At 38.6% G+C, this 21,739-nt stretch overlaps 3 protein-coding genes across 16 annotated transcripts in view; all 3 read left to right on the top strand.

The window, feature by feature from the left end:
* Positions 1 to 840: 840 nt before the first annotated feature.
* mcrip1 (MAPK regulated corepressor interacting protein 1) lies at positions 841 to 3,469 on the top strand. Its single transcript, XM_052552157.1, has 5 exons — positions 841 to 991; positions 1,467 to 1,548; positions 2,098 to 2,213; positions 2,474 to 2,578; positions 2,712 to 3,469. Exons 2-5 carry the CDS (start codon positions 1,541 to 1,543, stop codon positions 2,774 to 2,776), a joined length of 294 nt encoding a protein of 97 aa, XP_052408117.1. The 5' UTR covers positions 841 to 991; positions 1,467 to 1,540; the 3' UTR covers positions 2,777 to 3,469.
* Positions 3,470 to 4,704: 1,235 nt separating this feature from the next.
* On the top strand, positions 4,705 to 8,877 carry alyref (Aly/REF export factor). Its single transcript, XM_052552142.1, has 6 exons — positions 4,705 to 5,040; positions 6,767 to 6,925; positions 7,860 to 8,007; positions 8,131 to 8,197; positions 8,276 to 8,471; positions 8,563 to 8,877. The coding sequence occupies exons 1-6, from the start codon at positions 4,819 to 4,821 to the stop codon at positions 8,575 to 8,577; spliced, it is 807 nt and encodes a 268-aa protein (XP_052408102.1). The 5' UTR covers positions 4,705 to 4,818; the 3' UTR covers positions 8,578 to 8,877.
* Positions 8,878 to 10,748: 1,871 nt separating this feature from the next.
* The window catches only part of LOC127953113 (NACHT, LRR and PYD domains-containing protein 12-like), a 38,122-nt gene continuing 27,131 nt past the window's right edge, over positions 10,749 to 21,739 (top strand). For 7 of the 14 annotated variants that reach the window (XM_052552017.1, XM_052552011.1, XM_052552020.1 and 4 more), the window contains exons 1-5: positions 10,749 to 10,890; positions 14,046 to 14,653; positions 14,834 to 14,863; positions 17,530 to 17,652; positions 18,919 to 20,856. In XM_052552017.1, coding sequence (XP_052407977.1) covers positions 14,094 to 14,653; positions 14,834 to 14,863; positions 17,530 to 17,652; positions 18,919 to 20,856 — 2,651 coding nt within the window. In that variant the 5' untranslated portion in view covers positions 10,749 to 10,890; positions 14,046 to 14,093. Of the gene's footprint in view, positions 10,891 to 14,045; positions 14,654 to 14,679; positions 14,864 to 17,529; positions 17,653 to 18,918; positions 20,857 to 21,739 lie in introns of those variants that run through there. The other 7 variants (XM_052552014.1, XM_052552012.1, XM_052552018.1 and 4 more) reach the window with 7 other exon arrangements.

Raw genomic sequence — 21,739 nt, 5'->3', positions numbered from 1 at the left:
TTGTGTCAAGCACTATATAACATAAGACAATTTTTAACAAAACATAATGATATAAATGCTACAACTTCCTACAAGTGTATGTCATGTGACCCTGGTCATATGGGTATATTTATAGCAGTAGCCAAATATATATATATTGTATGGGTCAAAATTATCAGTTTTTATTTTATGGCAAAAATCATTATATTAATTAAAGATAATATCCCATCAAGATATTTTTAATACATTTCATAACATAAATATGTTAAAACTTAATTTTTGATTAGTAAAATGTATTGACGTCATTTGCACAACTTCAAAGTCAATTTTCTCAATATGTTGATATTTTTGCACCCTCAGATTCCAGATTTTCAAATAGTTATATCTCAGCTAAATATTGTCCCGTCACAACACAACCATACATCAATGTAAAGCTTATTTATTCAGATTTCAAATGGACCCTTGTGAGGTTTTGCAGTCCAGTGTCACATGTTTTAAAACGAATTGTGTTCCCTAGCCTAAATATAAATATAAATAATACGTGACAGTCCTGCGTTTTACAGCCAATCAGAAACGCTGCCTGATAATTTAAATATTCAGGTTTGATATGATCGGGTTGGTTGATTGGTGTGGTTGAGTTTTGCAGAATAGTAAGTTAGCGAATCCTAAAAATGAACAGCTATGCTGCACTTTTAAGTGGTCAGATATATTATGACTATATCTAATAGTCTTCTAAGTAAAAGGAGACTCAATCCATATTGTAAATCAAACTGACTTCAAAAATGAAAAATCGCAATTCGTGTTTTTTTTTTTTTTTTCGTAATTCATGTTTGTAAAGTTTAGTTTTATGAAATCTCATTGAACAGCACGTCGGCTGGCTCTGTCCGCGCATGCGCGCCTCTCTCGGCTTCTTCGGCTGAACCGGAAATAATTGGTTGGCATTAGCAACGTTTCGGCCGATTCAGGCCTGAATACAGACATAGTAGCCGAAGAAACAGAAACAAACAGTCAGGTTTGAAAAAGCTTATTTACGCCCTTTCCTCTGTGTGCCCGTTACTCTGAATGTTTCGCGACGCGTTCGCTACGTTTATGCTCAGATTGCTTGTGAAGTCAGCATCAGTTTCTCACTATGAACACAATGCTAACCGACTAGCTGCTAGCACTTCATAAACAATAACAAACACCGAGTGACTGAATTACCTTCCTTGACGTTAAATTAAATCATGTCCTCTCGCTTGTGATTGAGATGGCGCATTTAATGTCTCTGGCTAGCCTTATGCACAGATGAACATAACGTTAGCACAAATCAGTTCAAATCAATCATTGATGGTGCTTGATTTCTGATCTCAGATTGAGTCGGTCATGTCCGCTAATAAACTGTGCACCAATGATTTCCTTCTCGGTTTTGCTGTCTGGACCTTATATTCAAATACAATCGAATGACAATTAGTGTCTTTTGTCTGAATTACTTCCATCTTTCCCTTCAGAAAACACACTGAAGACATACAACCCATCCTGTCGAGCCTCATACTGAGATTGTGAGGCCAGAGACTAGAACAGAATGACCAGGTAAAGTCTTCTAATCAGAGAAAGTGTTTTAATCTTAAAGTAAATCCACTGTTAAAAAACACAAGACTTGAGTGATAAACATTGGATCCTTTACACGGATTGTGATTATCTATCTATCCATCCATCCATCTCTCTTTATCTTTCTGTAAATTCAGCTTCATCATCACAGAAATATATTTTAACATGTTAATAGTTCGTAAAAATATTGAAAATTGATCAGAATATTGATGTTTTACTGTATTTAGATTTATTGAGCACTTTTTTTTTTATTTATTTCAAAAACATTTCAATAGTAATTGTGATATCTCTCTTCTGCCTTGCCTCTTTTGAAAAATGTTGGCATTTTATTTTGTTTATTTTTATTTGGGAGCAAATGGGAAGGCAAACTTTTTTTTTTTTTTTTTTTGCTGCAGTCTCCCATTTTTTTTAAACTATGAAAATGTATCTAACCATCACAGCTTTTGACATCCCCCAAAACTACAACAAGGCTCCGTATTGAAAGGTCCCAGTACTATAAAAGGCAAATATTTAACTCCGTGTCTTCTCCAGCTCCTCTACCCCTAGAATGCACACGTACAAGAGGAACTCCAGCCCTCGATCACCAACGAATGCAGGAGAGCCTTTCACACCAGCACATGAAGAAAATGTGCGCTTCATCCATGACAGTAAGACACCAGACGCCCCTTTTAAGCTGAGCACCAAAAATGTGGTTCCCACGCATGAGAACATCACAGAAATGTATCACATTCCACGCTTTTTGTATATATGTCTTTTTGTTATAGTGATGCTCTGCTTTTAAAATACTTAATTGGCTAGAAATAATCATTATCCTTATTCCATAATTATGTACATAATGTAAATGTATCGGTCAAAAAGTGTAGGAAGACATTAGCGGTGTTGTAATGCTTTTGTGTTTTCTTTCCAGCTTGGCTCTGTGTTCTGAGAGACATTAAATCTCCACAAAATAGTGAACGTAATGATCGTGGCCCACAGGAGTATGTGGAGAAAAACCCAAATCCCAACCTACACTGTAAGTTTAGCTTTATGTAAAAGATTGCTCAGTGTAAAAGGTTTTATTGTATGTACGTATTTATGTGGACAAAGTTCATGCCATATATTTTTTAATCGGTTTGCTGCTGTGTTTGGTCTCTTGTCTCTTTCAGCTTTTATACCAGTGGACTTGAGTGACCTTAAGAAGCGGAACACACAAGACTCCAAGAAGTCTTAAACCGCTCCCTCTCGTTCTGATCCAGCAGGTTTTGTCCTCCCTTTTACATTTGGGACCTTTTTACTCTATCAGTCTCCTGTCGGCCGACAAAGATCCACACGCTGGGAGATTCGGTCACCTTAGTCCAGAAAGCTTCTCTTTTCTCTGCCTCTTGGACCTGTGGTCTGGACTTGACAGGCTGACAGATATTTATGCGTTACATTTTACACAAGAGCGGCCATTCCCTGTTTGTCATGTTTTGTTTTGTTTGATTATTTTTCAATTAACAAAGACCTGTTTCAGGGTTGTTGTTTTTTTTTTTCTCACTCCTTGGGTTTAAATTTTCCTCCGTATATTATTATTATTATTATTATTATTTTTGATGTGGAAATGACAATTGAGAAAGGCAAAGAACAGTGATGCTTAAACTGTTGGACATGACTCTTCACAAACGTTCTCAAAACGGGACGCGGTCCTGGAATACCCCTTCTTTTTGGAAACGTGTTGATCCCCCGACGGGGAGCGAGTCGACTGACTGTTCAGTTCGTTTCATAGATCCACTGATTCAAAGAAGAGTTTAGTGAGTTTTGTCTGATTGGCTCGGCAGATATTTTTAGTAAACACACCTCCATTTTTAATTATGAATTGATACCCAAATAAACTTTCCCACATCCTTCAAACCCAGCCTTTAAAATAAAGATTGCTTTTCTGTTATCTCAGCCTCTCTGCAGTCTATTTATCATGGAGTCTGTCTGTTGACTTCGAGCTCACCTGTGTGCTGAAATGCAGCTTTTCTGGAAATCCTCATGACACATTGTGAAATCACAGCCTTATCCAAATCTATGTCTAAGCAAACACACTGTAGAATAACAGTAGCAGTAACAAACCATCTGTCTGAGTTGATGGTTTTAGATTTTAATCAGCGTTTCAGGGATGAATGTGATGATACAGGACTGGGAAAGTCTGAAATGAAACCCTGTTTTAATTCCACTTTTCATTAATCCAGTTTAGTATCTGCAATCTGCATATAAACTGATTCAAGACAGGACCTAGATTTTGGTAACCGATAATCTGTGGTGACTCCATTATATTTTGATTCTTATCCATTTCGGGAAGAACTGAGAAAGCGAGAGAGAGAAGAGAAGAACCTGTGTGTGTAAATGTCCTATTGTAAATATATAGAAACTTAATTTTTGATTAGTAATATGCATTTTTAAAAGCTATATTTGGACAACTTTAAAGTTGATTTTATTTTTTTGAATATTTTGTTGTTTTTTTGCCCCCCTCAGATTCCAGATTTTCAAAAAAAAAAATCTCAAGCAAATTTTGTCAAGTCAATTGAAAATCTTATTTATTCAGAGAATATATTAATCTCAGTTTCAAACAAATTTACCCTTAACTGATTTTGTGGTCCGGGGTCACAAAAAGGTAAAAAAAAATAAAGACCAAAAAATATATAAAAAGTATCAAAAAGATCACTTAAAATATAATTTGCAAATAGAGCAAATTTCAATGGACTTGATCGAATTGATAAGTAAAATAAGTAAATTTCAAAAGTATCTGTATTTTATCAAAGAAACTTTGGAGAACTTTTACTTCACTACATTCCTTTTTTTTTTTTACCTTTAATTAAAATGTATTACTTTCTTATACTCGATTAAAAGTAAGAAAGTACTAGATTTCGAATGCAATTAAGTATTAAATCATATTTAAGTATGTAGTACAGTATGATTTGAAATGTTGTGAAGGAAACGTTTTCAAACGAAAAACACTGATGAAGTACAGACACTTGAAACTATTTTTACAGCAGAGAGAAAGAAAAAACAGGTGCTTCACTACTGCCCGCCTCTGTATATTACAAAGCATTCCTAAATAAAATGTTTTGAAGAACATTTGTACAGACCGGAAGCGTCCGTGTCATGACGCTATAAGATCGTCGCGGGCGGGGGCTCGTCGCTTCCGCTTCTGTGAGTGAACGGTGGTTCAGGGACAGTGTAGCGCTTCACACGAGCGGGGTTTGTTTTTAGTTAACGGCAGTGTTTAGCGTTAACCCAGGTCAGACTATGGCAGACAAGATGGATATGTCCTTAGACGACATCATCAAGCAGAACCGTCAGCGCGGAGGCGGCGGGCGCGGCGGCGGGAGAGGAGGCCGCGGTGCTGGCGCCGGAGGGCGCCTCGGAAACACCGGCGGAGGCTTCGGAGGCCGCGGCGGCGGATCGGGCCCCATGAGGAGCCGCCAGGGCCTGAGCCGCGGAAGAAGCAGACCCACGCCGTACAGCAGGGTAGGAGAAAGTGGAGAAAATCACGGGCTTTGATCCGCACGCCCGGGTGAAGCCCGGTTTAATCTTTCTAGGCTGCCAGAAAACATGGCGGCTAGCTGGTCCCTGGAGCTTCTCTGGGAGTGTATCTCTTTAGATATGTATTGTGCTTAATGTGTTCTCTCCCTAAACCCTTTGTCTTGCCATCCGTGAGCGCGTCAAGCAACGCGCGTCTGGAGCAGCGCGTGGATCTCCTGCTGTCTTGCGGCCGTCGACGCCATCTTGGAGACGGCTGTTCCTTTCATTGAGCCCGAGCTGTCTTTGTGTTCGACGCCGTCCAGCGCACGTCCCCACGCGGGCTGCGTCTCGTGCTTCTGAAGAGTCTGAGCTAGTGTGTGTGAGCTGAAGCCCTGCTTTAGGAGGCCCTTCGTCCTGCGCTGGAGCTCCGCTTTTGTTTGGGAGGGGTTTCGCGGTCTCCAAATATCCTTGAGCGCAGAAATATTGATGTAGTGTTGGAGCCGCACAGGATAAACGAACTATGGCCACCTCTGTCCATCGATTATGGAGAATCCCCTTGCTGATAACGTCTAGTTAGAGTTCAGTGAGGCCAGTGTTTATGTAACGCGTCAAAATGGACGCTCCGCTTCAGATGCCAGGCTTGGACACTGTGATGGCCTCGTTTTGCCCACCATTTTTGGACTTTGCCGTGCTCCTTCTCACCGGAGAGCAGCGGAACACCCCTCTCCAGCTCCTGGAGGCCTGCTGGGATTCATTGGAGTGAACGGCAAGAGACTCTGGGGTTTCTGGTGGCTAATTAGCTTTCTACCAACGAGGGTGGGCAGCTTCTGAGGGAATACAGTGCTGTTTACTACAACAGGCTACATTTGAGTTCACTTGTTATTAACCCTACTCCTGTTACTGGTTATTTAGGCATTTATACGCGTAATGCATGTGTAGTCTTATGAATTAACCCCTTGGTTTTCTTAACTTAAAATTTTTAGCAGTCAAAATCGATAGGATACATTAAGGGGAACTTTCTGTACTGTTTTCTATCAGTTTATTGTCTTGATCGTACTTCATAAAGAATATTTTTTTAAACTAGCAATGCTTTATATAAATTAGATAATTTCTGTTAGTTTCAAAATTATAAAATGGTGCAAATGTATTTGGAATCTATATATAAAAAATAGGGTTGTGTATTTGGTAGTTGCTTTGTGTTTTAGACCTTGATCAAAGACTAGTTAATCGGGGTTGACACTCCCTCAAGTTTTCATTTTCTGTATTTACAAGTTTCCTGTGCAAGTCACTTTTACTATGATAATGTTTTGACTTGAGACCGTTTGGCTTATGCCCACTTTTATCCTTGTAGCAATTTGCACACAAGTCACCAAGTCAAGTTTTGGATCATTCCAATTGTGAAAAAAAAAACAAAAAAACAACAATGTAAACCCATAAAATGACCAGAGGGTTAACCTTGCCTCTGCTGAGGTCTAGTGATTTGCACATCCAGTTAAGTTAGGGAACACAATCGCACCACTCTGTACATGTGCTGCCAGCTGTGTCCTGCATTGGTTTACTTGTGTGTCGTGATGGGGTGGGCAGGGATTGCTGGATCACAGTGAGCGCACTGGGTGCCCCTGGCCTTGTTGAAGCGGAGCCCCCTGCTTGCCCCAACACCCAGCCGAGTGGACTGTCAGTGACAGACTGGGGACCCGAAGTCAGCAGGTGCGTTCTCTCTCATCTGTTGCAGCCCAAGCAGCTCCCAGACAAGTGGCAGCATGACCTGTTCGACAACGGCTACAGTGTGAGCGCTGGCGGTGGAGGCGGGGGTGCAGCCGGCGGTGTGGAAACCGGAGGAAAGCTCCTCGTGTCCAATCTCGACTTCGGCGTCTCCGACGCAGATATTCAGGTTGGCTTCACTAACTTCTGCGTTAAAGTCTTTAAAGGGATGGTTCAACCGAAAATGGAAATTCGGTCATTACTCACCTTCATGTTGTTCTGAATCCATAAGACTTTTTGTTCGTCTTCAGAAAACACATTAAGATATATATATATATATATATATATATATATATATATATATATATATATATTTTTTTTTTCTTTTTTGAATAAAATACAAGAGTTTTCTGACACCTCATATTCAGAAATGTAACTGAATTGTACCCAGATACATAGCAAGGAAATCGGAAAAATGGTCCATGTGACCTCAATGGCCCAACTTCAGTTTTGTGAGTCTATGAAAATACAAAATTAATTTATTCAACAGTAATTTACCCCGAGATAATGTGTTCTGCCATTTTGGAGGGTACCACGATGTGCACTTTCTCCAGAATGTAATCCGTTGTTATAAATGTCCATGAGGAAGCATGCGTGCTGAACATAAAGCTGATTACGTCCTGGGGAAAGAGTGCTTTGAATAAACCACGTTCTTGTTCTCGTAGCTTTGCAAAAGTTGAGCCGCTGATGTCTTTGCTAAGTTTCTGGGTCTTGAAACTTTACAGTTAAACTTGACTGTGAAGGGTCAGAGAGCTCCATCAAGATCCATCACAAATCTTAATTTGTGTTCTGAAGATGTACTTTTGGGTGTGGAACAATATGAAGGTGAGTAATTAATGACAACTTTTATCTGTGGTTGAATTATCCCTTTAAATCAGTGGTTCCCAAATTTTGGTGTCCCTCTTTTCTTACACGTTCACTGAACTGATTAATGGAATCAGGCGTGTTTGAATACGGAGACACCTGAAACGTGCAGTGTTGGGGCTTCTCCAGGCGCAGGATTGGGAACCACTGTTTCGAGTGTCTGAAGGATTCTGTATCTGAAGGTATGGTTTGTGCTGCAGGAACTGTTCGCTGAATTTGGCACTTTGAAGAAAGCAGCAGTACATTACGATCGGTCGGGACGCAGCCTCGGCACTGCAGACGTTCACTTTGAGAGGAAAGCAGACGCTCTGAAAGCCATGAAGCAGTACAACGGTGTCCCCCTTGATGGTATGTGTGCGTCCTTACAAGCTTTTCCTCTGCTTTAAGACCCCCTCAAATTCAGAAAGTCTCTGGGAAGCCCGTTGAATTGGTCTGGCAGCATTTATCATTCCTGTAAACTCTCTCTTTCAGGTCGTCCAATGAACATTCAGCTTGTTACCTCACAGATCGACGCACAGAGGCGGACTCCAATGCAGGGGTAAGGATGAATGGGTTTAGTTTGGTTGGGGGTTTTTTGTAATGTTTGGTGTGACTGAAGTTGTGTTTTTCGTTACAGTCTAAATCGTGGAGGTGGTGGCATGAACCGAAACAGAATTGGGGGCTTTGGTGCACCGAGAGGTCGCGGGGGACGTGGTGGTGGTGGAGGAGGAGCCAGAGGTCGGGGGCGAGGGGGTCGAGGAGGCGGCGGTGGCAGCAAACAGCAGCTCTCTGCCGAAGAACTGGACGCCCAGCTAGATGCCTATAACGCCAGGGTGTGTAAACTCATTCAGAGATTCTTCTACAATCTCAATTTGTGTTTATAAAAGCTGGTGGTAATATTTTTTTTCCTTGTTTCTCAAACAGATGGATACCAGCTAAACGTGTGGTGTCGAGCTGCGTTCCCCCCATGTTCTGACACGGGAGAGGGGTCATCGTTGTAATAGCATTGAACATGCCAGATGTTTTACACTCGTGTCTTCAGAAGTGATTTAAATTTGTGCATCAGCTTCGTTCTCCTTTTAAAATGTTCGTGTTTTTTACCTACTTTGTTTTATTTTTGGTTTCCTTTTTTGAGAAAAACCTGGTTGGACTGTAGGATTTAAGGGATGGTCTCATCTTGACCATCCTTGTGTAGATCATTGAAATTAAAAAAAAAACCTGCAGTGTTTAGTAACCACATGATGTCTCCGCCTCCTCATTGTGTACACTTTGCCTTCATTACCCTGGAGAACTGCCAACTCCAGCCAATCAAGTTCATGTAGGATTTCATTGCATAAAACTCTCAGCAGTAAACTCCCTACTGGTGTCATCCAAAAGGTGTTAGCAACTTTGTTGTTTAAGTTTTTAATGGGAGTCTACAATGCTTCTGTAAGGGTCTAAAGGAATGTTAAAACTTGTGTTTTTAGTGCCAAGTCAAAATACCATGGTTGCTGCATGCTTCAGATGTTTGGTGTGGAAAACCTTTCTGATTTCCTTTGCCTTCACAAATGGCTTGTACCAGGTGCCCATTTCAGAAAACAAGTTTCACAAACCAGGGGTAGTAAAGAATACCCTCTGTTAGGCAGATGTCTGATATGACAAAGATGTAATGTACAGCTAACCTTATAACAGATAACAATAACAGATGATGCAATTTAGGGAGGATACGGAAAATAGGCTGCTGTTGTATTTCTCTCCACTAATTCATAGCTATGTGAACCCGCTTGCGGTCAAAAAGCTTTTTTTTTTTTTTTTTTTTTTTTGAGCCATATCAATTTACAAACTCATGCAAGGAAACAACAACATGAATATGAAAAATAAACCCTTCCAATTACATCTCCATCCAATATAAAGTCAAGTTGTCAATCGTTATTTATATCGTCAATCTGTTGTTCCACGTTTGGGCAGATGATATTTACACATTGTATTAATGTTTAGCGTCATCAATGGCATCTTTTTCGTGCATAAACCAAAACCTGAAACAAATTTAGTGATGGAAGATGTGTATATCAATGTTTAGCCAGCTGTAAAGATCCTGACAGAACTGCAATGTGACTGGACAAAGAAAAAATTAATGTTCAGTGGTTTGAGGCTCTTCTAAACAAAAAGCACAAAGATCTACCTCAAAACTAAATCTTTTGCATCAAATCTCGGCGTCATTAATAATCTTAAACTGATCGAATTTAATTTGGGTGGAATTGGCCATTAACAGGATTTGCTTTTAAATATTTAATTTTCGAAATGTTTTATTTTTGAGGGTGTTTTGAAATCTGAAAATAACTTCAATTTTAAAACATTCCTTACTTTGTTCTCACATTAAACATGTAACCAATATAGTCCATACTTCTCCAATCTTCAACTCAGGCTGTTTAACAGATACATGTGAATATGTAAGGGTGTTTTGTATTAGGCTAATTGTATTTAGAGAAGGAGGGATGGCTTGACACACATAATTAATTTCTCTAAAATGACATTTTATCTCAATTTTCTCCTTGAATGAATTATGTTGAATAATTTGACCAGGTCAACATTAAAAATCCATACCACTCTTGTGCGAATTACTTTCTATTTATGGACTGTTTTTATAATGTTTGTAAACATTTTGCTTAAGACTACAGGTATTTTGTCCTTCATTATTTTGGAAAGTAATAGGGCTAATAAAATGCTAATAACATAACGTATTAACCGGTATTTATTCCACCTGAACCCGGTTTCGGAGTGGTAATAATATCAGAGGAACACAGGAACAGAAACGTTAGTATAAATACTGCTTCTCGGAGTGTATTATTTATTTCTTTATTTTATTAAATGTAGCCAAAATAAATTGTTTGCAGCCACTAACCTTAAAAAAAATATATCATTTTGTTCAGTGTATAAACAGCTGAGAATATTACTAAATGTTGCAGTATTAATAAATCTTTCCATTTATTTAAGGAAATATAGGGGTTTATTAAGAGATTGAGAGAGGTTTAACTGTGATGTGGGACAGTCCAATGTGTTCTCCTTCTATCCTGTTGCTGTTTCACACTCCAGTCCAGTCGAAGGCAGTAATTCTTCAGTTGCCTTGTAAAGCGCCATTAAACAGCACCAGAAGAAGAAGGTCAAAGTGAAAGTAAAAGTTTTCGGAGGACTAGACGCCATCTCGTTTTCATATCGGAGGACTAGACGCCATCTCGCAGGATTCAAAACCAGAAAATACCTTCACATGTCACGGTAAGTTGGTTATAATGTTTAATAGCTGTAATATCAATATCGTTTTCGCCTAAACACACGTCACATAAGGTACATGCAGAGGTGCATTAAAACACGGGCTTTAGAGGCCTGAAGCCCACGGGACTACACTGGGGAGAGGCCTAGCTGCGCATCAATTATATTTTTCGAATAATTATTTGTATATTTAGGAGTTTGCAGCAGTGACAACCTTATTCTATAAACAAACATACACTCAAAGGACAACATCATTTTCTATGATCCCCTGCTGCGTGAAAGGAACCGGAAAATGAGTTTTATGTAACGTCACACAGTGCGAATTCATATGCGTAGATATCATATGTCAGTATGAAGATTTAGGCTGATACACGGGGCCATTTTTACTTTGAACTGTTCTCTGATGTCCATTTATTATGTTATCAGTTGTGACGAGTGGGGCAGGTCTGAGAGCCGTGAGAACGACGGTGAAGGACGAGAGCGGCCCAGGCCTGGGTTTGGTTTTGTGTTTTGGTTTTGGTTTTGCGTGGCATTATGCGTTACACTGGTGCCGAACCCGGGAGGAAGGAGGGACGCGCTGCCGTTGATCCCTCGCCGCTGTGGTGAATCCGCGGTGCCATCGAGCAGGGGAGAGCAGTCTGTCGCCTTGGACGCTCGAGGAGGTGGGCTGGAGTGAGTTGCCGGGGGGACAGACGACCGGCCCACTGCCTCGAGCGTCCAGGGCGGAAGACTCCCTCGCCTGCTCGATGGCACCGCGGATCGTTCCGAGTTTCGGGACCAGTGTAATAATGCAGTTCTTTAGTAGGAAGAAGGAGGCGGGAACCGACGAATATTTAAATAAAACTTTAATGATAAAACAGCGTGACAGCCCCGGAGTGGATGGTAGCCCAAAATTTGAAGTAAAAAAAAAATTGATCCCCTCCATTATAAAATACGTCCACACGGCTCTGTGGGGTTAATAAAGGCCTTCTGAAGTGAACTGATGCTTTTGTGTGAGAAAAATATGCATATTTAAAATATGCATATATTTTTAGTCTCGTGAAAAAACTAGTTTTGTTTGTCAGCAAAGGAAAACCAGTGTCCTCTTGGCTTATATCGAAATCCTCAGACATTTTTCTTTACAAATCCTTGTTTTGTACTACTAATTCATGACTGGTGTTTTTTTTTTCGATCTCTTCTCTGCACTTCCACGTTCGTCACTTTTGCGTTTGTCATCACCACGTTTGCATACATCCTACGTCATCCGCCGGACACCACTCTCTCATGAATGTGTGTACCGTATGACAGTTAGCGGAAGCTAAAATAAAAACATAATCACTAAATAGCCCACATTTAAGCCAATTTGCCAAGAGGTAGCTTGAATATATATTTTTTGTGTGTGTGTTTAATTCATACTTGTGAACTCACACTTTGGCCAGGAAAGTTTTGATGGCATTTTCTTTTCATATTAGATCTTTATAATGCCTGTAATAACGTAGTCAGTTTGTTCTTTATGTAACGACTATAATTCGGCTGTTTTACCACCGCCACCTACTGGCAAAGAGTGAATTTGTATATTCACTTATATTCAAATTTTACGCAGAGCAATGCTGTGAAATAGTTTCTCTTATGTGAAGAGACCTGCAGAGTTCTATGTGGACTATTACAATTATTTCCAATAATCCTGAAAATGGTTAAGATAAATGTTAATAAGTAAAACTCAAGAATAAAATTTTAACATACTCTAGTGCAGTGGTTCCCAACCTTTTTCAGCTCGCAGCCCACACAACCAAACACATATGTTTGCGCGGCCCACTGCAAAAACATTAACTGACCACACTATTGTTGGGTTAATAACTTAGTACTCAGAAGCTAGATTGTTAACTTTATTTATTGAATGAACTAGGGCTGTGCGATATGGACAAAAAAAAAAAAAAAAAACTATCGCGATTTCTTTGATAATTTTTGCTATTTTGATTTTAATCACAATTTTGACACACAGATATGCTTTACAGTCATAAATGCATTCAGGATGCATTTAAAACATATTTCCAAAAGAAACCAATTAGAGCTTTATCTAAAAATTGTAACATCTCTAGAACAGACATAAGTCAAAATAATCACTATAGTAAAGGTGTAACAAAATTTCTAGATCCGTGTCCAGGGACTTTTTTTTTTTTTCCATGCATTGTTCATAGAGCTCATTAATTGTAGCGGTGGCTCAGGTGTTGAAATAGATTTGTTATACATTATACAGGTTCACACATAGGCCTACTCTCTGTTCGCAGCAGATTTCCTTTGCTCTGTCACAAAACCAGTCGTGCTTGCTCAGATACACGCTGCTCTGCACGCAGAGTGTGCACACTTAAAACGTGTCTCCTCTCACTTAAACTGCGTCCTGTGCACTCACAATTCTCTCTATGCTCATGTGCTAGATATTAATTATTTTCGCACGTTTATATTTCTAGCCACCATGTGCAGTGTGAACGCTCTGATCCGTTAACATGGGCTCAGAAAAAAGGCGCATCACAGACAGTGTGTGAACCTGGAGTTAGGTATATGGCCAGTCTGTTCTGTTCTCGCGCTAGGCTTGTTGCATTCTGATTGGATCATCGGATAGCATACTGCTGGAGGTCAGGGCCGTGGAAAACCATGCTATAAAGCCATTTAGAAATCACGCACGCTCAAATCGTGATTTTATGACGATTTCTATTAATCGCACAGCCCTAGAATGAACTGGCAATGAACAGAAAATAACTCTGTCTGGCACGCTCAACAAAACGGGAAAACCAGATCCAGGCAGAGCTCAGCAGCGGGTAGATAGTCAGCGGAGCAAGCAGTCAGGAGGAAAGACACTGACAGCCATTTATGCATGTTTGAATTTGTTGTTCTGTAGCATATGCAACAAAAATATAAATTGGTGGTTTATTCTTAAACCAATCAGCGAGCTTGAATAGTGGAAGCAAAGTTACAGTTTAATATGTATTTTTGTTATTTAATTATATATATGAAATGATGTTATTATGTTAGGTCTTAGACATTTTTACATATATTAACAATATTATTTCTTTTAATAGTAATTGGCAGCCCACCTGCAATACCACCAGACCACAGGTTGAAAACCACTGCTCTAGTGTATCTAAAATCAGTTTATAATGCATGTTCTCTGACTTCACATACAGGCCTGAAATCAAGTCTCATCTAGCAGGAAAAGAAGAAAAGCCTGTAAAATGAGTGCATATGAGGAGAAAGATCAGGAGGCTTCAGCTCCTGAATCTCCAGGATTCAGCTGTGTGTCTATGAAGAGTAACAACTCCATGACTCAACCCCCTAAACTCAGAGATGTTGACGCTCAGAGAGCAGCGTCTCCAGGATTCAGCTGTGTGTCTATGAAGAGTAACAACTCCATGCGTCTTCCCCCTGAACTCTGTGATGTTGACGCTCAGAGAGCAGCGTCTTCAGGATTCAGCTGTGTGTCTGTGAAGAGTAACAACTCCATGACTCAACCCCCTAAACTCAGAGATGTTGACGCTCAGAGAGCAACGTCTCCAGGATTCAGCTGTGTGTCTGTGAAGAGTAACAACTCCATGACTCAACCCCCTAAACTCAGAGATGTTGACGCTCAGAGAGCAGCGTCTCCAGGATTCAGCTGTGTGTCTATGAAGAGTAACAACTCCATGCGTCTTCCCCCTGAACTCTGTGATGTTGACGCTCAGAGAGCAGCGTCTTCAGGATTCAGCTGTGTGTCTGTGAAGAGTAACAACTCCATGACTCAACCCCCTAAACTCAGAGATGTTGACGCTCAGAGAGCATCACCTCCAGGATTCAGCTGTGTGTCTGTAAAGAGTAACAACTCCATGACTCAACCCCCTAAACTCAGAGATGTTGACGCTCAGAGAGCATCACCTCCAGGATTCAGCTGTGTGTCTATGAAGAGTAACAACTCCATGCGTCTTCCCCCTGAACTCAGTGATGGACCTGCTATGACCTCTGACCCTGGGTGTGTATCATGAAGTTTCTGCTGTAGTAAAACTTGGATATGAAATAATTTCAAATGGTTAATCATTGACTGAGGTCTTAAAATTAGAAGAAAAAAAACAGTTTGAGAACTACTAACCTTTCACCATTTTGTGGAAAAAAACCTGAAAATGATCTTTTTGTCCTCAATGGGACTTGTACCCCTGCTGTTTGCCAAGCATGCAACTGTAAGGGGAAATTATGACAGCTTCCCACAAACAACACCGTTAGCTTCTCACGTATCTGATCATATTGAACTAACCCTGATGTTTTTCTCTAGGTTTACACTGTCAAATTGTGCTTTAGCAAAGAAAAAGATGGTTAAGAAAAAGATAAACAGGTTTACATGTTTATTTGCAAGAAGAAAAAACATCCCAGCTGCCCTAAATGTTATTAAATGACGTTTTCACTTCAGTGGTGGACAGTAACGGAGTAGCTTTACTTCGTTACTGTACTTAAGTACATTTTTCTAGTATCTGTACTTTACTGGAGTAGTTTTATTTCGAGTAACTTTTACTTTTACTTCACTACATTCCAAAGCATAAAATCGTACTTTTTACTTCACTACATTTCATAAAACATATCGTTACTCCCTATAATATATCACGTGCTCCGACACGCAGAAGATTTTAAAATTGTACATTTTAAAATACTATACAAAATAATTAATCAGAATACTTACTCCTGTTCACTCACGACAACGAACTCCCCGCTCAAGCTCGCCGTCTCTGCAAGATTAACGATGGCAGTTTGCACGCACAGCCACTTAGAAGATTTACATCTGGCAGACAGGTTGCTGACGTCGTCAAGCTTCGTTTGAGTCTGCGCGTCAGAAACGGAAGTGCTAAAAAACGCTAAAACTGGGCTTCATTTAGCTCAATTGAGTTCCAATGGGGTCGCTGTGTCCATTTCTTTTACTGTCTATGGTTTATGAATTAGAATGATCCGATTGCGGCTGTTCTGGAGTCGACCACTCACTGATTCAAATGAACCGTTTAGTGCGAGTCTACAGAAGTAAGAACCAGGAGATCTTGTGAGCGCGCGTGCGTCTGATGTTGCTAAAAGGAAGTTATTAATGTCTAAATTTTGGATTAATTATTGTAACTGAAAATCATATTTAGGTCAAAATTGTCAGTTGTTTGGGAACTACGTGTAAATCCGTTGTAAAGAGTGATCTATTTAAGCCCACTGAAATGCTCGAGTGCAGACGATGCAGACACATCAATGTTAGGTAAAAAGAAAAACCATTAAATATAATAACTCGTGCACGTTCCAATTCCCCGCTGCCGTAATATTAACAGTTTTATTAAAATGCTACCATCCATGTCCTATGTGACGTCCGTTTTTATATTGCTTATCAACAGTAACGTTATACATATATGTATATGTAAATGTGTATATGTATATATGTATATGTAAATGTGTATATGTATGTATACATATATAATATTTATTTATTGTTTGGATTAACTAGACGAGTAGACAGACAAGAATGTTTATTCATAACCGTACTGAAAATAAGTAAATATTGTTAGCTGATGCTAACTGTCTAGCTAACAAGCTTGCTGGTGCTAACTTGAGGTAGTTTTTTTTATAAATAATGTCCACTATTTTCATTCAAGCACCTATATATATATATATATATATATATATATATATATATATATATATATATATATATATATATATATATATATATATATATATATATATATATTACATCTGGGGAGAAAAGAAAGGATGTGATCTTCAGAACATGGTAACTACAGTAATTATCAAAGAGGGGAAGAGATGCACCCCGTTTGTTTTTACACCACAGACAAGATTTGAGAAGGAAAAAATCATTATGAAAATATAATTATATTTTCCTTAAATTGTTCTTCCTAACTTCAGGCCGTATTATCATGTCATATATTACTGTGATGTTCTGTAAAACAACAAACTTTAAAATACTTTGTTCTTACTGGTGAAAATCAGATGGTCATCTCTGTTTTCTCTCAGGTACATCACAGTGTAAGCTTCACAGTGAACATTACTCTACTCTCATCAACCTAGTCCATATCAACAACAAAAATATATCTTGACTCCATATAGTGGTTATTTTGGAAAAAAATCCCAGGTATTTTGAGCAGTAGGATTATAAAAAATATGTGCTAATATAAAATTAAATTAAGTATCCTATATACAATTGCAAACATCTATCTTTCAGTACTTTTTTACTTAAGTACATAAAAAATCGAGTACTTTTGTACTTTCACTTGAGTAAAATTGAAAAAGGAGTACTTTTACTCTTACTGGAGTAATATTTTACTATACGTATCTGTACTTTTACTCAAGTACTTGATTTGTGTACTCCTCCACTGTTTCACTTATATCATTTAATAGCATTTAGGGCAACTGGGATGTTTTTTCTGGCTGCTGGGCTTCCAGCTGTACCGCTAATTCAAGTTTTATTTCACATGCATACTGGTTATTTTTAATTTGTAAATGGTTGAATTATGCAATTTATTAAATCAATATTGTGTATATAATACAACTATATGTTATGCACATTCTAGTTTTGACAAATGTTAATTTATAAATTCAAGATGACAGATGACTTCAGAAACTACAGAGAAGCAATATCAAATATTTCTGTCTCTTTCTCAGTATAATCAACAGGAAGAGAAAGAGAGCTGTATCTCCAGTATCTAGATGTGTGTCTATGAAGAGTAACAACTTCATTCATCATCTCCCTGATCTCAGTGATGGACCTGTGACCTCTGACCCTGTGTTAGTATCATGTGTAACATGTTTTAGCCCCCTGAACTCAGTAATGATGCAGTGACCTTTGACCCTGTCTGAGTATAATCATGTGGGATGGGCCATTTGAACAAGAGAGTGCAAAAAATAAATAAAATCTCATTTCTGCAAGTTCTTTAGTCAGAAATAATAGTGCATCAGATAATTAAAATTCATGAAAGTAAACTTTTAAAAAAATAATTTAGCTTTCTTTTTCTCTATTGGATTTCTGTAGCAGTAAATCTGAAAGCTTACACATCTATTTTGAACCAATAATCAGAACAAAAAGAGTTGCAGGATGACATTTTTATCTGACTACAATATAATTAATCTCTCTCTATTAAAAATGTTGTTGTGGCTGATACAAATAATTGCATCATAATTATATTCATTGAATTCTGATAGAGTGGCATGGGATTTAACCGGAGCACTCAAATAACATTGTGTATAAATAATGAGCCAGAGCCTGTGTTTTACCAAGCAGAAGATAAATCAAGAGGTTTAGAGATGAACAGACAAGGGTCTAAATGTGTTTATTTGTAATTCACTACTGAAGTTATTAATGAGTGAGCATAAGTTGCAGTCACTTTAAATTATAACACTTAACAACAACAAAAGAGAGATTATTACAAAGTATTTAAGGAAGAAGAAAAAATAATTATTAAATGACCAACAAGTAACAGCAAAGTAATTATAAACATCACACAGCTAATTTTTCATTTTATACCCTGCGCAAGGTATCGATATTCATCAAAGAACGGGTCGTCATAACAGAATCAGAAACAGCAAAAGTGTCAGTCTGTGTAGAAAAAGGTCTGCTGTTGGCAGAGTAGATGAATGCAGTGTATAGTCTATATTTTACCATATGTGTGCTGTCTGAATGTCCTGTTTTACCATGTGTTTAGTGTTTAAATATTCAGTAATCATTTAAATATAATGCAGGTCATTATCTGTCTTCAGATGCATGATGTGCATGAATAAACTACAATGCATATGAAACATGTTCTTTGTAACAAAACATTGAGAAACTCCATTTGTGATGTCAGGAAGTAAATTGGCCACAATAGACCGAAATTGTGTTATAATTATGAGGAGTCTATTAAATGATCAGTTGTAGGCTAAATGTAGTATACATTTAGTAGTAATAACATTTAATAAAATAATTTAATATTAGAGGCTTTTTAAATATTTTATCTAGTTTGATAAAGGTAATTTCTGTTTGTTTTTGAGTCTCTGTTCATCTTAATGTATTTTCAGTGCTGGGAGAGCTGACCAGATCAGATATGTGTCCTTTCCGTCCAGCACATCCTCCTCCAGTCAGAACCACATCAGTCATCATGACACAGAAGCAGATCTGCAGCTTGATTCTCATCAACCAGAGCATGATGATCTACAGAGAGTCAAAGACCAGCACAAAACCAGCATGAAGAACAAGTATGAGAGCTTATTTGAGGGAGTTAAACTACAAGAGAATCAAACCCTCCTGAACAGGATTTACACACAGCTGTACATCATAAAGGGAGAGAGTGAAGGAGTGAATGAAGAACATGAAGTGCTACAGATGGAGAAAAGTTACAGGACACTCCAAGACACTCCAATCAACTGCAATGACATCTTTAATCCTTTACCTGAACCAGGAGATGAGGAGAAGAGAAGAGAGAAGAAAGACACAATAAAGACTGTTCTTACTAAAGGCATCGCTGGAATTGGAAAAACCGTCTCTGTGCAGAAGTTCATTCTGGACTGGGCCGAGGGAAAAGCCAATCAGGATGTAGATTTCATGTTTGTGCTTACATTTAGAGAACTGAACTTGATTAAAGATCATCAGTACAGTCTTCACAGACTTCTGCTTGACTTTCATCCTGAACTTCAGTATCTGGACTCAAAGATTTATAATGAATGTAAAGTTGTGTTCATCTTTGATGGTCTGGATGAAAGCAGAATTACACTGATGTTTTCAGACAGTCAGAAAGTTTCTGATGTGACTGAGATTTCATCAGTGGGTCTGTTGATGTCAAACCTCCTGAGAGGAGATCTGCTTCCCTCTGCTCTCATCTGGATCACCACCAGACCAGCAGCAGCCAATCAGATCCCCTCTAACTACATCAACCGTGTGACAGAGATTCAGGGATTCAATGACCCTCAGAAGGAGGAATATTTCAGGAAGAGAATCAGTGACGAGCATCAAGCCAGCAGAATCATCTCACACATCAGAAGAGCAAGAAGCCTCCACATCATGTGTCACATACCCGTCTTCTGCTGGATCTCAGCCACTGTGCTTCAAAACATCCTGAAACAAGATCTCAGTGCAGAAATCCCTCAAACTCTGACTGAAATGTACATCTACTTCCTGCTCATTCAAACAAAGATGAGGAACCAGAAGTATGAAGAGAGACATCCAGAGAAACTCCTGCAGTCCAACAGAGAAGTGATTGTGAAACTTGCTGAACTGGCTTTCAATCAGCTGATGAAGGGCAATGTGATGTTTTATGAGGAGGACCTGAGAGAGAGCGGTATAGACGTCACTGACGCCTCGGTGTATTCTGGGATCTGCACTGAGATCTTTAGAGAGGAATCTGTGATTTGTCACAGGAAGGTTTACAGCTTTGTTCATCTGAGCTTTCAAGAGTTTTTTGCAGCACTGTATGTGTTTTTCTGCTATTTACACAAGAACAGTGAGGTTCTGAAGATGTTCCTGACAGGAAAGAACAGAACTCAGAGTGAAGATGTTTCTCTGGATGTGTTTCTGAAAGGAGCAATGAGTAAAGCCTTAAAGAGTAAAACTGGACACCTGGATCTCTTCCTTCGATTTCTTCATGGCGTCTCACTGGAGTCTAATCAGAGACTCTTACAGGAAGTACTGATACTCACAGAAAACAACCCAGAGAACATCAAGAAAATAACCCAAAACCTCAAACGAGGTCAGAAAAACAATATCAGTCCTGACAGATGGATAAATCTGTCACACTGCTTGATTGAGATGAAGGATAACTCAGTTGTTGAAAAAATGCAGGCATTTTTAAATTCTGGAAATACAAGTAAAAGTCTTTCTCTTGCACAATGTTCAACTTTGGCAAACATAATCCTGATGTCAGAGGAGGCGCTGGATGAGTTTGATCCTAAAAAATTCACCACCAAATCAAAAGATGGGAGACAGAGACTGTTACCTGCTGTGAGGAACTGCAGAAAAGCTGTGTAAGTGTGAAAATACAAACATGCAGTAGTTATATTTGACAAAAATTGATGGTGGAGGATATGATCTTCTGGGTGTGTTCACAGGCATACAATGTAAGTTATTGCAGTTAAGTGATGTTTTTTTTTTTTATTCTTTACCTAATTAATACAATAAATATATTTGAAAAAAGGGTTTTTATAAAATGTGTACACTTTGTAAACATAATCATAACATAAACATAAGCTGTGAGTAAAACATTTATTACAGACTGGGGATGCACAATAATTTTGGCCTATGATTTATGCAGATAAAGGTCCAATATAAACATTTTGCCGCTATTTTTTTTTTTTGTCAGGAAGATCTACCTGCTTTATGAGGATTAGACTATTGTCAGTTTTTTCAGCAATACTCCGTGGTTTCCTTTTTACAGTTTAAATTAGGTACATATGATCTTGTTTATGAACTGATTTATTTAATATTCTGAAATCGGACAATAAGGTTGTCCAATAGCCAGAAAAGTTTCAGTCCTTCCTCTCCAGCAACCTGTCACTCAAGAAAAATTCACATGAATCAGTAAATAACAATGATCCAATGATCAGTTTTCAAAGGAAAAAACCAAGTCCCACATTTTTCTTATTTAAGAAGCTGTTTCACTCATCTGCGTCACAATAGGGAAGACAATTACTATTTCTGGTTCATGCAGACTTTGAAGTTAAAATTACAGTGTTTTTGGGCATCCTGTGTATCTTGGCCAAGTCAGCTCATTTGTTCTTTAAGTTTTTCCAGCCTTGGCTTATGATTCTCAATTTGTATTTCAGTTGATATGCTGAATTTCAGTGAACTTGTCAGTAATTTTTTACATTTTGTAAACAAAAAAAAAAAAATCTTCATTAAAAATATACA

Source organism: Carassius gibelio, chromosome B3 (genome assembly GCF_023724105.1).
Source record: "Carassius gibelio isolate Cgi1373 ecotype wild population from Czech Republic chromosome B3, carGib1.2-hapl.c, whole genome shotgun sequence".
Taxonomy (NCBI): Eukaryota; Metazoa; Chordata; class Actinopteri; order Cypriniformes; family Cyprinidae; genus Carassius; species Carassius gibelio.
The sequence above is the reverse complement of the archived record's forward strand: the minus strand, read 5'-3'. Positions and strand labels throughout refer to the sequence as shown.

What these genes read in the sequence shown, in the direction of transcription:
- alyref (XM_052552142.1), top strand. Translation starts at nt 4,819, where the DNA reads ATGGCAGACAAGATGGATATGTCCTTAGACGACATCATCAAGCAGAAC. An exon ending in GACCCACGCCGTACAGCAGG is followed by an intron (nt 5,041 to 6,766) that starts GTAGGAGAAAGT and finishes CATCTGTTGCAG; the next exon opens with CCCAAGCAGCTCCCAGACAA. An exon ending in AGGCGGACTCCAATGCAGGG is followed by an intron (nt 8,198 to 8,275) that starts GTAAGGATGAAT and finishes TTTTCGTTACAG; the next exon opens with TCTAAATCGTGGAGGTGGTG.
- mcrip1 (XM_052552157.1), top strand. An exon ending in TGTGCGCTTCATCCATGACA is followed by an intron (nt 2,214 to 2,473) that starts GTAAGACACCAG and finishes TTTTCTTTCCAG; the next exon opens with CTTGGCTCTGTGTTCTGAGA. An exon ending in CCCAAATCCCAACCTACACT is followed by an intron (nt 2,579 to 2,711) that starts GTAAGTTTAGCT and finishes TGTCTCTTTCAG; the next exon opens with CTTTTATACCAGTGGACTTG.